The 18514-nt window shown below is 40.0% G+C and overlaps 2 protein-coding genes and 1 long non-coding RNA gene across 5 annotated transcripts in view; 1 reads left to right on the top strand and 2 right to left on the bottom strand.

Annotated features, from left to right (window-relative positions):
• Positions 1-33: 33 nt before the first annotated feature.
• On the bottom strand, positions 34-5534 carry TRAPPC6B (trafficking protein particle complex subunit 6B). Its single transcript, XM_064423905.1, has 6 exons — positions 4900-5534; positions 4750-4817; positions 3585-3702; positions 1994-2077; positions 849-942; positions 34-211 (listed from the first exon to the last, which is right to left on the bottom strand). Exons 1-6 carry the CDS (start codon positions 4978-4980, stop codon positions 180-182), a joined length of 477 nt encoding a protein of 158 aa, XP_064279975.1. The 5' UTR covers positions 4981-5534; the 3' UTR covers positions 34-179.
• Positions 5535-5844: 310 nt separating this feature from the next.
• Positions 5845-18514, top strand: part of LOC135302890 (melanoma inhibitory activity protein 2-like) — a 53737-nt gene continuing 41067 nt past the window's right edge. For 2 of the 3 annotated variants that reach the window (XM_064423896.1, XM_064423895.1), the window contains exons 1-9: positions 5846-6025; positions 6287-6358; positions 6989-7057; positions 8465-8537; positions 8621-8715; positions 10615-10696; positions 12307-12462; positions 12545-12683; positions 13689-13835. In XM_064423896.1, the coding sequence (XP_064279966.1) occupies positions 5913-6025; positions 6287-6358; positions 6989-7057; positions 8465-8537; positions 8621-8715; positions 10615-10696; positions 12307-12462; positions 12545-12683; positions 13689-13835 (946 nt within the window). In that variant the 5' untranslated portion in view covers positions 5846-5912. Of the gene's footprint in view, positions 6026-6286; positions 6359-6988; positions 7058-8464; positions 8538-8620; positions 8716-10614; positions 10697-12306; positions 12463-12544; positions 12684-13688; positions 13836-18514 lie in introns of all 3 variants that reach the window. The other variant, XM_064423897.1, reaches the window with a different exon arrangement.
• LOC135302896 (uncharacterized) lies at positions 7961-12312 on the bottom strand. The gene is made up of 3 exons (XR_010364447.1): positions 8578-12312; positions 8331-8465; positions 7961-8157 (listed from the first exon to the last, which is right to left on the bottom strand). It is a non-coding gene; the product is annotated as an uncharacterized LOC135302896 (long non-coding RNA).

Here is an 18514-nt window from a genome sequence, read left to right as displayed (position 1 = left end):
GTATAGAATAAATTTCATACCAAGACACAAGCATAGTGTTATTTCAATTAGCATTTATTATATATTTTTTAATTGTGCTGCACACTGCTATAATTTACATGTTATATACAAGACTGAGCTAAGATAATGAATCCACATACAAAGCCTTTTTAGAGTAGATACCCAGATTTGAATGTGCTCTACATCTTCTGTATCATCACCTGAAATTTACCTGCAGGAAAAGCAGAGTTTGATCACATTATTACCATTAGAATTATTTCTCCAAATAATTATTTTCTTGTAATTTTTTTAAAGAAATAGTAAGGAGCATTTCAGTCTTACAATTTAATTGTAAGCAGTTGAGCCATTATTTAAATTTAGCATTTAAATTTTAATTCCACACTGAACAGCTTTCCTCTTTTCTTTTTTTCTGTAAGTTGACCATGTCCCACATCACAGAAGTTTTGTCAGCTAAACCTAATTTGTGCTAACTCTGTGGAAACTTTTAATTGAGCAGCTTATGTAGTTACAATGGTCTTCACTTACTAACATCCTTAATGGCTCCTATAGAGAAAGAGCTTCATTTGTGCAAATAACCTTTTGGACACACATCCTTTCACATTTGATGCTTCTAAATGTAAATACAACTTTTTGGTTTTGATTTCCACTCAACATCATGGAGGCTTATCCTCTGTCAGTATTTTCTAAATACTAAAGGATATAGTAGCAAGCCATATCCTGAAGTTCCCATGGACTCCTATGGCCCAGCAGCTTCAAACAAATCCCACCTTGAAAAAAGCTTATAACAGCAACACAGTCAGAAAAGTTACCAAGTGAGCTAATAATTGAATACTTCAAGTACTACTTACATGCAGGCATTGATGAAACTTCAGCTGTTACAATACTCTTTATTCCCAGATTTGATAAGCCTCCTCTGATTAGTCCACAGGTGAATGCTAAATACTAAATAAAAAGTTGCACTTCAAATGAGTATCAACAGTGAACCTTACTGATAAAGATTGAAAATAAGTACTCAAGAACACAACTTAATACTTGGACATCAGAAAACCATGGAGGTTTTGAGAGACTTTGTTAGATCTCTGATAGATGAAAGCTCCGATATTTGGTAGAGTGGAGTTCACTACATAGATTCTTCTCATTAGAGGAAGTATTTTGAGTCACCTTCTCTTTCCATTAAACCTGTAGGAACTTAATATCCTTAAAAGAATTATTCCCAAGACTTGGCTGAAATTAGCAACTGGTATTGAAATCAACAAAGGAGAAACAGTCCAAGAGAGCATTCTTGTGCAGGCCATACCTTAGAATACAAACACCTGCAGATATTTAAAATGTATATGGCAGAATAGAATAAACATTTCACCAAACACACACACACAAAAAAATCCCATGGACAGCAGCCAAATGGGAGGACTAAGATCAAGAACTTAGAAACCATAAAATAGAAGTGAATGTCCCATTTTTTTAATCCACCTGAACCAAAGTGCTCTATGATAGGTTCTGCAGAGGGACTGATTTTATCTGACCTATTACCATAACTCAGCATCTGCACTCAGAACTATTTTTAATTGGTGGAAGATCCTTCTGAACATTCACATAATCTCAGAAGCTTGTTTTATGTAACAAATAGCATCTTCCAAATGTGTTCTGGGAATTTTAAAGAAAGTTTCTGAACACACATGCTTCCCAAAGAGAAATATTCTGTGTGACAGTGGCAGGTAGTGGCAGAGAAGAACTTGCACCATGAAGTAACTCAAATGTCACAGCAGCAAGTTTCACAATAACCAAGACCATTTTTTTTGAACTATAAATTAAATCCACTGTTCTAAAACAGGGTGCCTTTCTAAAAAGCACACAAGTTCTGAAGGCATATCTTAAGGTGCCGTTCAGAAGAGTTTGTATCTTCTTAATTAAAAAAAAAATATAAAGTTATTAATAGATCAAGGTAGTTAAAATGAAACTGGTAGACCCTCCCCCACACAGAATCAAAGGGTACCTTTGGTGCATGTTCTAAATACTGCTTTCCTGCAGACATTTGTGTCAAGAGACGGAATTTATTGTCTTGAAGAACATAAATACCCTGTTTAAAAAGAAAAAATTGAGAGCTTTAGTTAAATGTGCAGTAATATAAAACCCACATTTTCAGTGAATGGATTTGATTTGTAGATAAAATATATATGATCTCAGGCTGAAAAATAAAATTTTAGACAAAGGTATGTGTGATTTAAGTTGTATTATTTACTTACAAGGAATATCAAAAGGAAATATTCTTAATTGTGAGTATACAAAAAAAAAAAAAAAACAACTAGATAATAATATCACCAGTTAACCCCAAAAACTGTTTATGTACATTTCTTCTTGGAAGAGTCCTTCCAGTGATTAGAAAAAATAGTTCCACACTAGAAAGTCTTTGGTAATATATCAAATGCATACTGATTTTTACATTCAAATCTCTATCTTCATTGGGTTTTGCACATCTCTGTTCTTATTCTCAAAGTCAGTGGGAATTATTTTTCTTAATGGCAGTACAGGCAACAACACCCAGAAGACAATCAACGTAAAAGTCTGGTGTTTTCTACAATACAACTTAGTGTAACAGTATGCATGTTAATAAATTAAGTATAAACACAGTATAGCTTTAGCTACACCTACCATGGTAATTTCCTTGCTACTGACTGTGCTACTTAAGAATTTCATAAGACTTGAGCTTAAATTAAGGCTGATATACAATTAAGACTTTAAGCTCAATATTGCAGCTTTTTGCAATCAAAACCCCAGATTTCTAAAGTAATAATTATCTCTTATTACTTGATAAGTCACTGAAAAATAAAACCTATTTTATTTGGCACAATCCTTATACAAATTCTTTCTTTCTGTAAAATTTTCTACAAATTTTACACAACAGGGAAATGGCCATAAGAAAACCAAGTGATTCAATTAGGAAAAAGATTTTTTACTCTAGTAAAATGGCTCCTTAAGTTATTTTGATCTGGCTTTAAGAACTGTGGCTGCTGATGTAGGAAAGCGCATGGATACAGTGCAATGTCATCAGCACACAAATCTGAGAAGTTTCTCTGCTGTTTCTTATACAAATATTTTCAATAAATTACAGCTGTCTCAACTGCTGAAAATTCTTAACATTCTTCACAGTACAAAAATCACTTCACTGCAGCCATTCTATTTAAATAGATGTTAAGACAGTATTGTCACTTTTTCACTGGTTTTTTACTAACATTTATTAATTTATTTTTTTAAGAGACAGATTAAAAAGTTCTTGTTTAAATGTTAACCAACTGTAATCATTACTGTCCTTTCTGTAATGCTGCTACAGTACATATGAAATTAAAAGCATTTAGTCTTTTCAAACAGGATGGCAATAAAGACATCATAGGCAATTATTAAATTATATTCTAAAGCTACATGGAATATGAATATTGAAAAACACGCTTTCTAAACAAAACAAATATGGAACATTTTGGGTTTCTTATCTGGTAATTAATTCTAGACCAAGAAAAACAAAAAATGCACTAGCAACTCAAAACTCTCACCACCTTTCTAAGTTAAATCTTAATCTATAGCATCAGTACCTGGTGATTAGTCCTTAGGTTATCTATTTGTTTTTTGAATACCGTTGTCCAAAAATCTTTGCAAATGAACTTCATAATATCTAATTCATCCTTGAACCTGGCAGTGTCTTTTGTAAACCTACGAGAAAAGTGAGAAATATATCAATAATGACAGTACACATAACCTGACCAATTAAACAGAGAAATAACTTATAATGGTACTATACAACATCATTTTTGAGGTTATTATAGAAATTAGTTTTCCAGCCTCATGCAGTAGATCATACAGTATCATTCTACCTCATTGTCCATTCATCAAGTACTTTAACTTAAGAGCAACAGAGTGTTACCTTAGTATCTGCAATATGATAGCAGAATAAATTGTTTTAATTCCATTATTATCAAACATAGTTGATATACAGAAAGGTGGAAAGTGCTCCATCAGTTTTATCTTTTAAAAAGTATCTAAATAGAAGATAAACAAAATGCTCACACCTATAATACTTCTTGGAAGGAGTCCTTCAATTAAGCAAAAGAGTTCTAACATAGGAACAAGCATATAAAACTTGTTCCCATTTTTCAGGAGAGACTTCTTTCTCTTGCTTATTTCACATTCTCTCCGTTTATCCTCATTGAGGGTCTTTATCTGGCACTAAAGGACCACTTTATTCAACAAAAGCATGACTTCAGAGACTCAGGAGGCTCCACACGGCCTCGGATCGAGGGCTCTGAGTCGCATCCCCGGTCCCCACAGGGCCCGAGCTGCTCAGTCGCGGAGTCGCAAGGGCTGAGAGCACTTTACAGAAATGAAACAGAGTAAGAGCCGATCATAAAATTATGCTCAAGAAGTAAATCGGCAAAAGAATGAAGTCACAAAACGTACCAGAAGCAGGAAACATGCAAAACTCTACACAAAGTAGAATTAGAGATAATTGTAATTATTAAAAGTAACTAGGTACCCTGACTCGGTTTTCACGACGGGAAGCACTAGGAAAACAACACGCTCCAAAACTGTCCCGTGACACACAAACACAGGTCCCCCCAAGAACGAGATACGGAAAGAGGAGATGCCGGAACAACTGGCGGCCACAGGAACGCGCTCCCCGCCCGGCCAAACCCGGCGCTTTGCCCGGTCAGCTGTGCTTTACCGAGCAGGAGCAGCGGCTGCCGGGCCCGCGGGACTCACCTCTCGATGAGCCCCTGCCCCACGCGGAAGCCCATGCTCTCCAGCTTGGTGGTGCAGCGCCCGTTCTCCTGCAAGACACAAGGCACGGCAGCATCAGCCGCAGCGCCGGCCGCAGCAGGCCGGCCCCGGGGCGGCCCCGGCCCCACTCACCCCTTCGCCCTGCTCGGCGGCGCGGTACAGCCCCGCCACCATCTCGCTGTGCAGCAGCAGGAACAGCGCCTCGTCCGCCATCGCCGGGGCCGCCGCCCCTTCCGGGCGGGCCGCACACCCGCGGGAGCTCCCGGCCGAGGCGGGGCGGCCCCGCCGGGGAGCTCTGGGAAAGGGGCTCTCGCCTTAGGGCTCCGCAGAGCCCGCGCACTCGGGCGCTGCCGGCAGCGCAGGGTCCCGAGCGAGGGCCGGAGCCGGGGATCAAACGCGCGGCGCCTGCGGAGCTGCGCCGCCCACCCTAGCGCTGGAGCCGGGCGGGGCGCGCGTTTGTCGCTGCCCTCAAGAGAGCGCCCGCCTTGCCCCGCCCGCCGCGGGGAGCCACAGAGCGGCGCGGTTTACGGGCTCGCCGCCGCCCCGCGCGCCGTGACGGAGGCGCGGTGCGGAGCTCCCCCGCCGCGCCGCTCCGGCCGCGATGGGAGCGCAGGAGCGGCCCCGGCACGCGCAGCCAAGTAACGGCCCCGTCTATTGGCTGGCCGGGCACAGGCCCTCTGGTAGCTCAGCGGTGATTGGCCCGAGTCCCGCGCGTGCCGGCTCCGCGGCCCCATTGAGAGTGGGCAAGCAGGATGCGTCCTGGGCGGGTGGGAACAAGCGGGCTCGACGTGGTTTTCTGATTGGGCTACAAGGAAATGACGTGTGAGTTCTCATTAGCTCTGTGTCATGTCACTCGGGCGGCCCCCTTCATTGATTCGTCGAGCTGGCAGGCAGAGCCTTCCGCTCATTGGGCAGCCGGGATGCCAGTCTAGGCTGGGCTCTGTGATTGGTGACCGCTTTTGGCGAGCCGCCCTGGCGGGCGTGCCCCTTCCTCTGGTGCCCGGTGATTGGCGGTCAGAGGGGGCCAGCGGGGCGCGATTGGCTGCGCCGGCGGGGCCCGCGGCCGCCGGGGTGGGCGGGGCCTGTTCCCCCCGTTTCCCAGCGCTGCCTCGCGCGGGGCCCGGCCAGGCCGCGCGGCGGGCGGGATGGCGGTGGCGGTGCGCGCGCTGCAGGAGCAGCTGGAGAAAGCCAAGGAAAGCCTCAAGCACGTGGACGAAAATATCCGCAAGCTCACGGGCCGGGACCCCAACGATGTGAGGTGAGGCGGGGAGCGCCCGGCGCGCCGCCGTCCCGCGAAGGAAGGGCCGGGCGGCGGGGGGGCCGCGTCGGGCCTGCAGGGCGGAGCTGGCCGCGGGTCCCCGCGTCCCCGTGCGGGCCGGGCCCGCTCCGCTCCGCCGGTGCGGCCGTGGGGGAGCTGTGCCCCGCGGGGGTGGGGCACGGCCGCGGAGCGCGGGACGGAGCGGCCGCAGGCCCCTGGGGCCGGGCGGGCACCGCCAACAGCGCTCACCGTCTCTTGCAGGCCCCCTCAGAACAGGCTGTTGGCCCTCGCAGGCCCCGGTGGAGGTAGAGGGCGTGGGAGCTTACTGCTAAGGTAAGGAGGCGCGGGGCGGACAGCGGAGTTCATCCATCCTTTCCCTGGCTCGGGTCCGTGCCTTTGCCCTGAGTGTCGCGCGTCCCTCGTTCGCCTGCGGTACTCTTTGAGTGAGCGCCAGAGCTGCCCTACGGGCCCTTGGGGGTTAAGTTTTTTAAGCGCTTTTTCATTTCAAACTGCAGCAAGTCCAAATGGGTGGTTTCCCCCGAGCTTCTCAGCTGTTAGGCTGAAAAATAAGGGGAGACGTCAAAAAAGGCAGGTATTGTGTGGTGGCTGGGACCTTGGCTTTGAAATCGTTCAAAACTGGTAGGTGCTCTTGGAGGGATTTAAAAATACGTGTGGATAAAACCACATCCTGAAAACTATTGCAGATAAGATTATTTGAACACAATGGGATGCTTGTTTCAATGTAGCTACTCAGTTAAATAAGTGCAGAAATTCAAGGTGAAATTAGATGGTTCACAAGCAATGTGTTTGAACATTTCACTGCAGTACTAACAGTAAATGGTGATAGAGCTGAGTAAAATTTATGTTTAATCGTGACTGTAAAGCAAAATTATAGTTCAGTCCCTGAAGTGGTCCAGGGATTAGCCTAACTTTGTTCTAAGACCATGTGAGTTTTGTTTTTAGGCGTGGATTCTCGGATAGTGGAGGAGGACCCCCAGCCAAACAGAGGGATCTTGAAGGTGCATCCAGTAGGTGAGTGTAAAAACTTGTGGTGATCACACATCCTCTGAGCAGAGGGAGACAAAGCTCTCCCAGGATTTTCCTGGGAAGCTGTGAGAAAGCTCAGAGAAGGAATTAAAGCAATTATTATCTCAGTCTCTGCACCTGGCAGGCAATCTCTGTTTGTCAAAGATGTTTACAAGGAGGACTTTTCCCTTCTTGACCAGTAAGTGAGAGAAGATTCCTAAGGGCCAATCAGGTCTTAAGTCCACCATTGTTTCTATAAGAACTGTGGATTTCTAATAATAAAGTGTATTTTCATGCCTTCTGATGATGGGTTCTCTGTATCACCTTTGTCTGTCCCCAATGCCCCTTCAGTGATAAAAACTAATGCAGCCAACTTGCTTTTCTGAATGGGAATTTGTAACAATAAACCAAAAACTGGTAATAACTGGGGACTGTCACTGTCTTGTTAGGAGATTACTTACTGAAGACTTGTTGGGAATAATTTGGGTAATAGCAAATCACTCAGTGAAATCTTTTCATACCTTAGAGCAACATTAGCAATAATATAAAGATCTAGCAATGCAAAGATATTTGGAATTTTTTGGTTTTATATTACATTTTTCTTAGTTGTGACATTTGTTTGCAGTGAACACAAATTGAATTATGACTGAGACCTGTTCAATAAATTGAATACAGGCAATGTGACAATGGATTCAGGTTTTGAGCTTTCACATCTGGTTGCAAATCCATCAGATGTGACTGATAATGGTGAGCTTAAGTGCTGTGGGCACTTAATGTGCACTGGTAGTTCTTGATCAAAGCAAAGCTTACTTTGGAATTTTTGAGTTAGCAGAAAATGAAACTGGGAAACAAGACAGTGCTCTGCCACAAAACTGAAAAAAACTTCAATTTAATTATTTTAGGATTTATTTTATTGTTTAAGTTGTTCTTTGTTCAAGCTTTAGTTCATCCATGTCTCAAGTGGTAAGCCCTCTGCCTCTCTCCCATAGGTACTTGGTAGGTAATTTGAACAGCGTTTCTTGTCTAAGAAATTATACCAGTCTACCATGTCAGTGCATTTACATCTGTCCAGTGACAGATTATACCAGTAGCCATTTTAGTGGTTTCTGGAAAAGCACAAACATTTAAAAGAATAAATTCCAAATGTATTTTTAAAAGACAAGTATTGTATTTGGGGATTCTTCTGGTTTTATTACTCTGTAATGTGTATTAAAATTTAAACTGTTCTGTCCCATTGATTTTCACCAACAGTAGATTCTGTCTATAAAATGTTACTTACTGGTTGTTGGAACAGTGGGAAGATTTTCCCCGAAGTGTTGGTTCTTCTGACTAGACATGCTTGTATTTTCCCCTGCTAGAAGAGATTCTCTCCTAAATTCAGGTTCTCTAATGACCGCTGTCTTTCTTCCTCAGGCTGGGTGGAGAACGTCGGACAAGAAGAGAATCACGCCAAGAAAGCGACGCAGAGGATGATGATATTAAAAAGGTAACGTATAGGAAATGGAGCTGTGCAAGAAGAAACCTACCTGCAGCAGGATAAACAAAGTATTTTGTTTTTCTTTCTTGTAGCCAGCGTTGCCATCTTCTGTTGTTGCTACCTCCAAAGAGCGAACACGTCGAGACCTTATACAAGATCAGAATATGGATGAGAAAGGAAAACAAAGGTATGCAGAAATCTCTTCTACTAACCTGATACTTTTGACTTCTGCCATAGAAAGTAGCTTTAGATTTAAAAGATACTGCACATAAGCTGTTGTGTATCAAAGATTATGTAGAACAGTTACGATTATGATACAAAATTGAATTTAAAAAGTTGTCTCTGAAAATACTTCACAAGCAGCAACATGTGCATTGTCCACATAACTGACATGGATTCTACTTTTCAGGCCACCTACAGGAACAGGTTTGCTAGTGCTGTTTTAATGTCGTTTGAGTAAGACAGAAATATCTGTAGCTTCATTGGTTGCTTCATGTCTTGGATTATTACAGCTGTCTTGGCTCATCATTTATTTTGTTGGTTGAAGTAGGGTTTTGAATATGGTTCCTCACTCCCTCTGCCTCTTTTTTTAAATGAAATAGTTCTACCATGTTTCTTTTCTCATACTACTTTGATTTCGTGTTGTGTGTACAGTCTTGCCTTCATTTCACCTGTTGCTCTTTAGATTCCTCCTATGTATGTCTCCTTTTCCCCATCTTTTACTTTTCTCAGGGCTATTAAAATTCTAACTGAAATACAGCTCTATTGGTAAGAGGTATTTGAAAATCAAGTTTGCAGCTGTGTTTGACCTCTTGGATTCTGTCTACTTCAGACTGCAAGTCGCCTGATGCAGTGATAGTTATACCCCAAATAAACAGAAGAATTAGAACTGGAATAAGGAACTGTAGAAATCTTCTCTAAGTCCCCACAGATCAACTGTCACAGAAAACTGGCACTTTACTTGCTTCTTTTAGTTATGACCCCACTTGGAGTCTTCTGTTACTAGGTTCTAATTGCTTCCCTCACAGGGAGACTTCCAAAATCCTTACTGAACTTCCTACAGCTTCAGACTAAAAGCTTGTTCCCTCAGACTTGTAGTTTAACTGCTTTTCAGTTCAGTAATCTCTAGGGAGATGAGGAAACCAGTGTTAGTGCCTATGAATTGTGGTGGAGGGAGGCTCTTTAAGAGGACAGCATCCCCTGAACTCCTGATTTTGCTCTGTGTCTTCTGGTATGTTATTCATGTACAAATGCACTTTCAGTTTTTGATTTTTATCTGTTCCTGTTCCTATTATTTGATATACTTTTGCCTTTCCATGTGAGGTTTGTGCCACTGTAGTAGAGTAGTACTTGGAGAAGACAGTAGCATTTCCTTTCTCACTTTATCAGGTTGAAGGCAAATAAGAAAGTCTTTACAACCTGATGCAGACTTTAATTTGGGATTGAATGAAAATAAATTGAAGGTTAAAGTCAAGAAACAAGTTCTTGCTCAGAAGAAGGGAATTTGTTGAAGGATTTTACTTATTTTTCTCAGAACAACACCTAATCGAATGAGAGCAGTTCTCTTTTCATCCCACAGTGCAGTGTCTCATTGTTGGGCAACTCTGATAGATAAGCTTTCACTCCCCTGTGGCTCCATTTCTCCTTAACAGTCTAAGCAGATTGTGGACAGGGAAGTGCATGATTTTTAGAAAACCCAGTTTGCTACCTTATTGATAGCTCATGCTGTATTTGACTTTCTTCTTCAGTACTCTCTGCTTTAAGATTTTTTAAAATATTTCCTTACTGTTATTATTTATAGATGAAAAATGTGCAGGCTGCCAGTTTTGCCAGTGCTAGCTGTTCTGTGTTACGCATAAGAGCTGTGGCTTACTCATAAGCAAAATGATATGTCACTGTAAATTATATCCTGGACTGTTGGCACAGTCAGTATGTCTGCTATTCCTAATGGCCTTGGGTACTACTGGGCCTTTAAAAATAAGTATCCTTGAGGTGGAAAGTTTATCTGATTATTTATATAAATAAAAAAGTTAGTACTTGAACTGAATCTCAAATTTCTTTTTGTTGTGGGTTTGTTTTTTTTCAGGAATCGACGTATATTTGGCTTGTTGATGGGCACTCTCCAAAAATTTAAACAGGAGTCCACAGTTGCTATTGCTACTGAGAGGGTACTTACTTTAAATTCTATCAGATTGTAAATAATAAAGCAAAATTGTTTGGTTAAGTTATTTCAAGTAAGAATAAAAGTTCCCTACAGTGTAGGTTGCAGGTGCAGCAAATTGGTGAGAGTGCGTGTAGGTTTTTGGTTTTGTTTGTCTTAATTCAGGGGAATGAGGGTGGGAGGCAGAAAATGTGTTCTTACTATGTCTTTGTAACCCTGTTTCTGATCTTTGTGGAAACAGAAAGGCAATGTTAAATGGATTTTAATCAGGTAACTATTTAAGAGGTCATAGGCTATTTCTGGAAATAATAGTGATGTGGTATTGATGAAGTAGTGCCTACTTCATGTATGTTCCAGGTGTTTAAATTATAACCAAGTATACAGAAATCTATGCTTGGTTATGCCATCTGTCTAAAAATGTATTTTCTGTTCCAGTACAGATAACCAGAATTTCTGATTTTAATTAATGAGTGTGTGATTGTACTGAAGCAAAGGCTTTGCATAGCTTAGTGATTACTTTAAAAAACTTGTATATGGGATGGTGGTAACTTTATTCCCTTTTAATTTGTAAAGGCTAGTATTTGTTTACTGTTCACTAAATGGGTAATTCAGTTAACACTAATAACCTTTAGAATTAAAAATACTGTTTTAAAGTTCGAATTTCAGCAGTCCAGTTGAAGCACATAGAAAGATTTAAATTTAAAACATTTTCTGTATAGTGTCAGCAGAGCTGACTCACAGTGCTGGTATTGATTACTTTCAGATGCAGTATTTGGGTGGTTTACCTAACTTGTCATGTGGCACATAAGAACAAAGTTCACTTTTGCCTGCTTGCATTAGAGCAAAAAGCTGTTTATCAGGATGGTCTAGAAACATGGAGTCTCTGTCTAATTTATAGCAATACATGTTTGCACAGAGAGGCTTTGCAAAATTTTTCTGAGAATACCTATGGAGATTTTTTTTTCTTCATACTTATACACTTTGATTTATTGCAATTTATTGCTATAAATCAAAGTTGAGGCCCGAGGAGTTTTACAACACAGATATTTTGTTGTTCAGGCAGTAAATTCTCATTTTTATTGACAATTATTGTACAATCTGATCACATGGCAGTCTAGGGCATACAAACAGCATTCCTGGATAGTAGTAGTATCTATAGTTAGCCATTAATATACTGGAAGTGTTCACAGTCTAATTTTTGTTGGTCGCAAACACCAGTCTGCAGTCCCTCATTTGTTTTTGGAGGAGTTTAGTTCTTTCTCTCCCAAGTGGGAAATTTACCTGATTTCCCTGATACCTCAAATACATTCCTTTTGTTTTTCTGCCACTGGGGGGGAAAAAACCCAACTTATTGAAGCTTATATTGAAAATTTAAATCCAAACTGAAAGATAGTAAAGCACACAGAAATTCATATAACTATATAGTTAAACCAACAAAATATTGGGTGCCAGCAAGCAGTGACACTCTTTTCTTTAGCTGTAGTTTAGGAGGTATTTCCTAATGTGTTTATAGGAATACCTTTAATGATGTAAATAGTTGAAGATTATTGTGTCTGAAACTAGAACACTTTCTCTTGATGTAGAAAAAAAATTATGATTGTATTTCATTTATTTTAGCAAAAGAGACGACAAGAAATTGAACAGAAACTTGAAGTGCAGGCAGAAGAAGAGAGAAAGCAAGTTGAAAATGAGAGGCGAGAACTGTTTGAAGAAAGACGTGCTAAACAGACAGAGCTGCGGTTATTGGAGCAAAAGGTTGAGCTTGCTCAGTTGGTGAGTTTTTGTTTTGTTCTTGATCTTTCTCTTGTTTAAACTATTCTTGTGTATCTCAGGATTATTTTCTTTCATTTCTCAGCAAGAAGAATGGAATGAACACAATGCTAAAATAATTAAATACATAAGAACAAAGACAAAACCTCACTTATTCTACATACCTGGCAGAATGTGTCCTGCTACGCAGAAGCTGATGGACGAGTCACAGAAAAAGATGAATGGTAAGTGGTCTTTGTGATACAAAGCTCCTTGTTCTTCCCTCCCTTTGTTTGCCATACAAATTTATTTTAAGTCTCTGCTTAAATACATGAATTTCATGCTTAGGACATTCTAACATGGGTGTTCATCATAATTGGAAATTACTCTTTCAGTGACTTATTTTTATACTGAATGGGATTTGATTCTCTTACAAGAAGTCAAAAGATGCATATGCATAATTTCAGAGGTATGTCTTTGAAACAGTCCTTTATATTAGCTTTAGTACCCAGATGTATCCAAGTGCAACAACTTCATTTTTGAAAAGGCAGATTCTGTGAAGACACAAGGAACTGCAGGTGTTTACAAAGCATTTGAGAAGCATTTTCTTAAGCATACCATTAGAAATTTGATAATTTTTTTACTTCAATGTGTATTCATTTCTGTTTCACAGGATGACTATATTTTTCTTTTGGAGAACAATTTAAAATGCTCCAATTGATGGTAGTCTTACTGTTCTTTTTTTATTAAACTAAGAATGTATTGGTTTGGTTTTTTCTTAGGCAATTTTCTTTATTTTGTAGGGCTGGGGGGTAAGAGGATAGCTCACCTGTCTGTATAGCCCACAGTAACTAAGCTTTCTTAATACCTAGCTAGCTTTTCGCTTTTTTTAACTGTCTTTTGTTTGTCTTAGGAAGTATAACCTTAATAGGTAAATACCAGGAAATTAAGGTATTGTTTCTATATACTGTTGGTTGGTTTGATTTTAATGAAGTCAAAAAGTTTTTGTTAGCTTAGATTTAGAGCTTTACTGTTTGAATATTCAGCTGAGCTTACTCTCCCCATTACTTTGTTTTCTTAAGGTAACTAGCATTCTTTTTCATTGTGCATGAATGGCTTGCTACTTCAGAAAGGACAAGGTTGCAGTATTTATAAGTTGAACAATTCGATAACTTACTAGCTCACAGTTAAAAGAGTAAGTAGACTTCAGTGTCTGTAGATTGACTATTATTTATGCATTTATTCCCTAGCGCTCTTTGAAAGCAGGAGAAATGAATTTGCAGAGCAGATTAACAAAATGGAGGCCAAACCCAGAAGACAATCTGTGAAGGAAAAAGAACATCAGGAGGTGCAGAATGAAGAAAAGAAGGAAGAACAGAACAAGGAGCAGGAAGAGGGTAAGGTGGCTCAGCAGGTGGAAGAGATGGAGACAGGTAATCAGCATAATGATGTAGAAATGGAGGAGGTAGGGGAGGAAAAGGGAAAAATAGGTTCAGGTTCAGGGCATAGTGATGCAGAAAAAGAACAGGAAGAGGATGAGCAGAAACATGACATAGAGATGAAAGTAGAAGAGCCTACTGAGGTGAGGGAGAATGACAAGCAACAGGATGATCAGCATGAGGAGGTCACAGTTGTAAAAGAGGAGAGTGAAAACATTCAGCCTGTGGATAATGAGCAGGATGTGGCTGAAATGAATGAGGCAGATGGTGTGGAACTTGTAGAAAATGAAAATGGCAAAGAAATAGAACCAGAAACAGAGTGTGATGCTCAGCCAGAAAAAGTGTGTAATGTTCCTTCTCCCAAGAAGGAGAAAGGTATCAAAACAGAAAATAATGCTGAACTGGAAGAAACACAGGAGAAAACACCTGAAGCTCAGACAGAATCTGTGGCTGAGGCTCTATCTCAGCCACAGTGTGTGCCACTAGCACAATCACCTCAGTTGTCTCAGTCCACTCAGGATACAGAGCCCCAGACAGACAAGGATGAAAATGCTGTGGTGTCTGTAAAGGTGGTTGAAGCCCAGGCAGAGCAGAATCAGACAGCAAGTGCAGAAAGTAAGAGTAAGACTAGGAGTAGAAGCAGGGGTAGGGCAGGGAACAAAACTGGTCATACCCGTAGCAGCAGCAGTAGTAGCAGTAGCACTTCAAGCAGTACTACCAGTGCAAGTAGTTCCAGTACTGGCAGCAGTTCCAGTCGGAGCAGTTCCACCAGCAGCAGCACTACAAGTGGCAGTACGAGCAGGGACAGCAGCAGCAGCAGCTCTAGCAGCAGTGAGAGTAGAAGTCGAAGCCGAGGCAGAGGGCATAACAGAGATAGAAAGCGCAGAAGGAGCACAGACAGGAAGCGAAGGGATGCTTCAGGAGTAGATAGAAGTCACAAGTCCTCAAAAGGTGGTAGTAGAGATGCTAAAAGCTCAAAGGATAAAAGTTCGAGGTCTGACAGAAAGAGATCTATATCAGAAAGTAGTCGGTCAGGCAAGAGAACTTCACGGAGTGAAAGAGACCGTAAATCAGACAGGAAAGACAAAAGGCGTTAACAGAAGAGACCAAGCTTCCTTAGCCTAATCTTTGCAGCAGAAGATTTATTTGAGTGAAAGGATTCCTTGTAAGGAGGAAGAGAAGGCTGCCTTAAGAATTGCATGCTGTAAAAAATCTTTTGGAAAAATGCAGACTGTTTACCAGGCATTCTTGTACTTTTTACATAATTTTGTAAAAGGTTACTTACCAAAATTATGTGAAGTTCCTGAAAATGTAAAAATAAAAGATTAACACTCCTTTGCATCTTTTTTTTTTAAATATCCTGTACTCATTAAGATCCTCTGTATATTTTAATAGGTAAACCTTTAAAGTAGATGTGATCATTTCTTCTGTATCATACACTTTTTTTTTTGTAGAAATAAATGTGCATTTTAAATAAATTGTTTGAGATGTCCTGTTGACAATTAAATTCCCCTTTTAGATTATACGTAGGAAGGCAGCATTGCAGGAAATATAAAATTTTGCCTTTCCCCTCTATTCCTTGCAAGAATGAGAATTTTAAGACCTAGTAAAGCAAATAATCTCTCCAGTGCTGGGTAGGAAGGCAAAGTAATTGATTTTAATCTATACTTTTTTTTTTTTCTTCTGTAACTGCAAGCTCTTAGTCAATTCTGTCTGTCTTTCAGTTTTATAAAAGTTTCCTGTCCATAGGCAAGCAGTAATTAAATGGCAATGTTAACACTGGCCAAGGTAGCTCAAGTCAGTCTGGAAAACCACTCTTACCTGCTTTCTGCAGGTGCTTTGGTAGTATTTTAATCTATGTTCTAGATATAGGTAATCTCTTCAGTGATGATCCTTGTTTTGGTGGCCAGTGGAAGAAAGGCTCCAGCTTGCTTCTCAACCAGGATTCCTTTTGTTTTAGTTGCAGACTAATCTTTGATCCCTTCATACCACTAGGAATAATTACATTGCAGTGTTGGAGTTACCTGGGACTAATGTTGTGTGCGTGCAAGAATGCTTTCTGAATGTATTTAATAAACCTAAGGTGGTATAGTGTTATCTATGAAGGTGAATACTGTTTTTATATAATTTTGTATGGAAAACAATAACAGCTGTTGCTTTGTTCTGTACATGTGCAAATAAATGTGGCTTTGTAGACTACTTACTTTCTCATTGCCTATTATCTTTTCTATTAACAAGTGTATTATCTTAATCTTTCTACATTTAAAATATGAATTGTAATTGCAGGTGGCTGTACCTTACAAGCTTTATATCCAAAGTTATTCTTAAGGCTTTTAATTGTCTATTAACTGGCTATGAAACTGTAATGCTATAATCTATGCTGTCTTGACAGGAAGAGAATTGTGTTATCTGATATGCCAAATCACAGACCAGGAAATCCTAGAAAGATTTTAGTATGGAAGGACACATAAGCTTGGTTTAGTGTACAAAATGCCATACACCCCATTTTTCTGGAAGGTAGTTGCCACGTTCTAGCTTGGAGTGTGTCAGTTTTCATCTCAACAGTAGTGACAGATTTATGTGTTCTGAAATGCTCAATGTCATGACTTCAAGAAATGTGTCTGGTAAGGGATGGAGTGCAGCACAAATAGGCAGTGGGAAAACACAGGCCTCTGCTTTCTCAAGGAGTTCAGATTCCTCAGTCCATTTGCTTCTTCAATATCATATCTGTCTCTTTACAACAGAGTAATGTTTGTTCTTGTCAGTATTTTCCAACAATGTTTCCTTCCCTTCAGGGAATCTTGTGGTTTAACGTGGTGTCTTTTTTGAAGGACAAACAAAAGTTCAAATGCCTTACTGAAGATGTTAAACAATGTTCTACCAAAAAAAACTTAATACTGAGTAACAGTAAATGTTACTGGTCTACATGTTTTGACTAATTTCAGGTTTCAGATTGCCTTTGGAAGCCATGATCATTTTTTCAATAAATTGCACTTTTTTGTAATGTTGAATAATTTTAACATTTTTTATTTTGAGCTTGTGTGATTCACTGCTGTAGTGCATTAACAGTTTTAAATGGCTGGTACTGAGTCAGTTGTGTAAATCTTCTGACCTCTGTTTCAGAGCATCACATTAACAGGGTTTATGAAAACAGTAAGATGATGGGTCTGGTTGCTGAACTAAGGACTGGATTGATCACATTGTTTCAGGTTAGATTCCCAGCTGCAATGTATTTTTGACTTTGAAAATACCGGAGCTTTGTTGCTGCGTACGAAGCTGATGATGTAATTGATAATTTAATATTTGTTAGAAGAAACTTACTACCATTGTTAAGCAGTGCCATTAGCATTCCTAGATCTAAGCAGGTCAGTGTAACACTGAACGTCAGTATGTGATAACTTTGAAGTTTTCTAAAAGCTAAATATTCCAATCAATATTCCACTACAGAAGTAGTGTGTACTATTATCACCATAAAGCAGTAGTGTGTCTGGTAATTGTTACATTTTCCTTCAAGGTCTCTTCCTCTTGTCCTGAAATTATATCAGAGCTGTGGATAGGAATGAAAATAACTGACAACTTCAAGACATAATTTGATGGAACAGTTTGTGTTTTCTATGTATTTAGTTCAGGTAGCATAGAGGTAGGAAATGATTGAAACATTTTCTTATCCTTTCTTCACAATGGTGAGTGGAGATCAAAGGAAAAACACCTTGTTCACTTTTCACTCAAATTGGACAAAGGAACAATAGTTTTTCCCCTTTTCTAAGAATGAAGTAGAGATGCTTTATGTGAGCAGGGAATATACCATGTATGCTCTATACCTGTCTTTTGAAGTGTTTCCATCACGTGGTCCCTTCTAGCTTTCAGTATAGTTTAAGAAGGCAGTTGGTGGTTTGGTTGTTTTAGAACCTCTACACTATGCACTGACTGTACCATTACTTGCTGCTTTTTTCTTCAGTCCTGATGCACAGATAAACTGGAATTCTCCAGGAATGTGTTTTTCCACAATGCTCCACTTGGAGTGCTTGTCAGAGTAGATGTTACATAGATTGTTCATTGAATATAAGCTGAAACATGACTTTGGATAAAAGGCATACTTCTTCAAATTCCTCTTCTTTAGGGTGATATCTTTGTGCTTGGAACAGCTCCTTCATATTTTATTCAAAGGAAACATGCACATAATTTTTCTGCAGACAGTCGGCATTAAAGAACTGAACAACCCCCTTCCAACAAAATTAATTTCAAAACCAGTAAATTTGCACATAGATTTCTGGAACATGTTTGATTTCTCAGGAAAGTAATGGTCTTGTGATTAGGCCCCAGGTATAAGATTCAGGTTCAGCTGCTGATTTTATGGCAATTACTGTGGTACAACAGGGTAAACAGATTCATTTCCATTTTATGTTAAAGATCTTCTAAATGAGTTTGTCTGGTCAAAGAAGAATTTCTCTTGAGAGTACATGATGAGAGTATTTATGATGTGATCAAATGCTGCAGCAGAGGTGCATTTGTAATGTATAGAGATCTGTGTTATGGAGGATGTTCACTCTTGGGGTTTTTTTCTCCTGGTTCAGGCAGTTTTTCTTACATGACAGCATTCTATAATATGGCAAAATGTGAGGTGTTCAAAGCTTGGA

This window comes from Passer domesticus, chromosome 6, assembly GCF_036417665.1.
Source record: "Passer domesticus isolate bPasDom1 chromosome 6, bPasDom1.hap1, whole genome shotgun sequence".
NCBI lineage: Eukaryota > Metazoa > Chordata > Aves > Passeriformes > Passeridae > Passer > Passer domesticus.
Note: the sequence above shows the minus strand (reverse complement) of the source record. Positions and strands in the feature narration are given on the sequence as shown.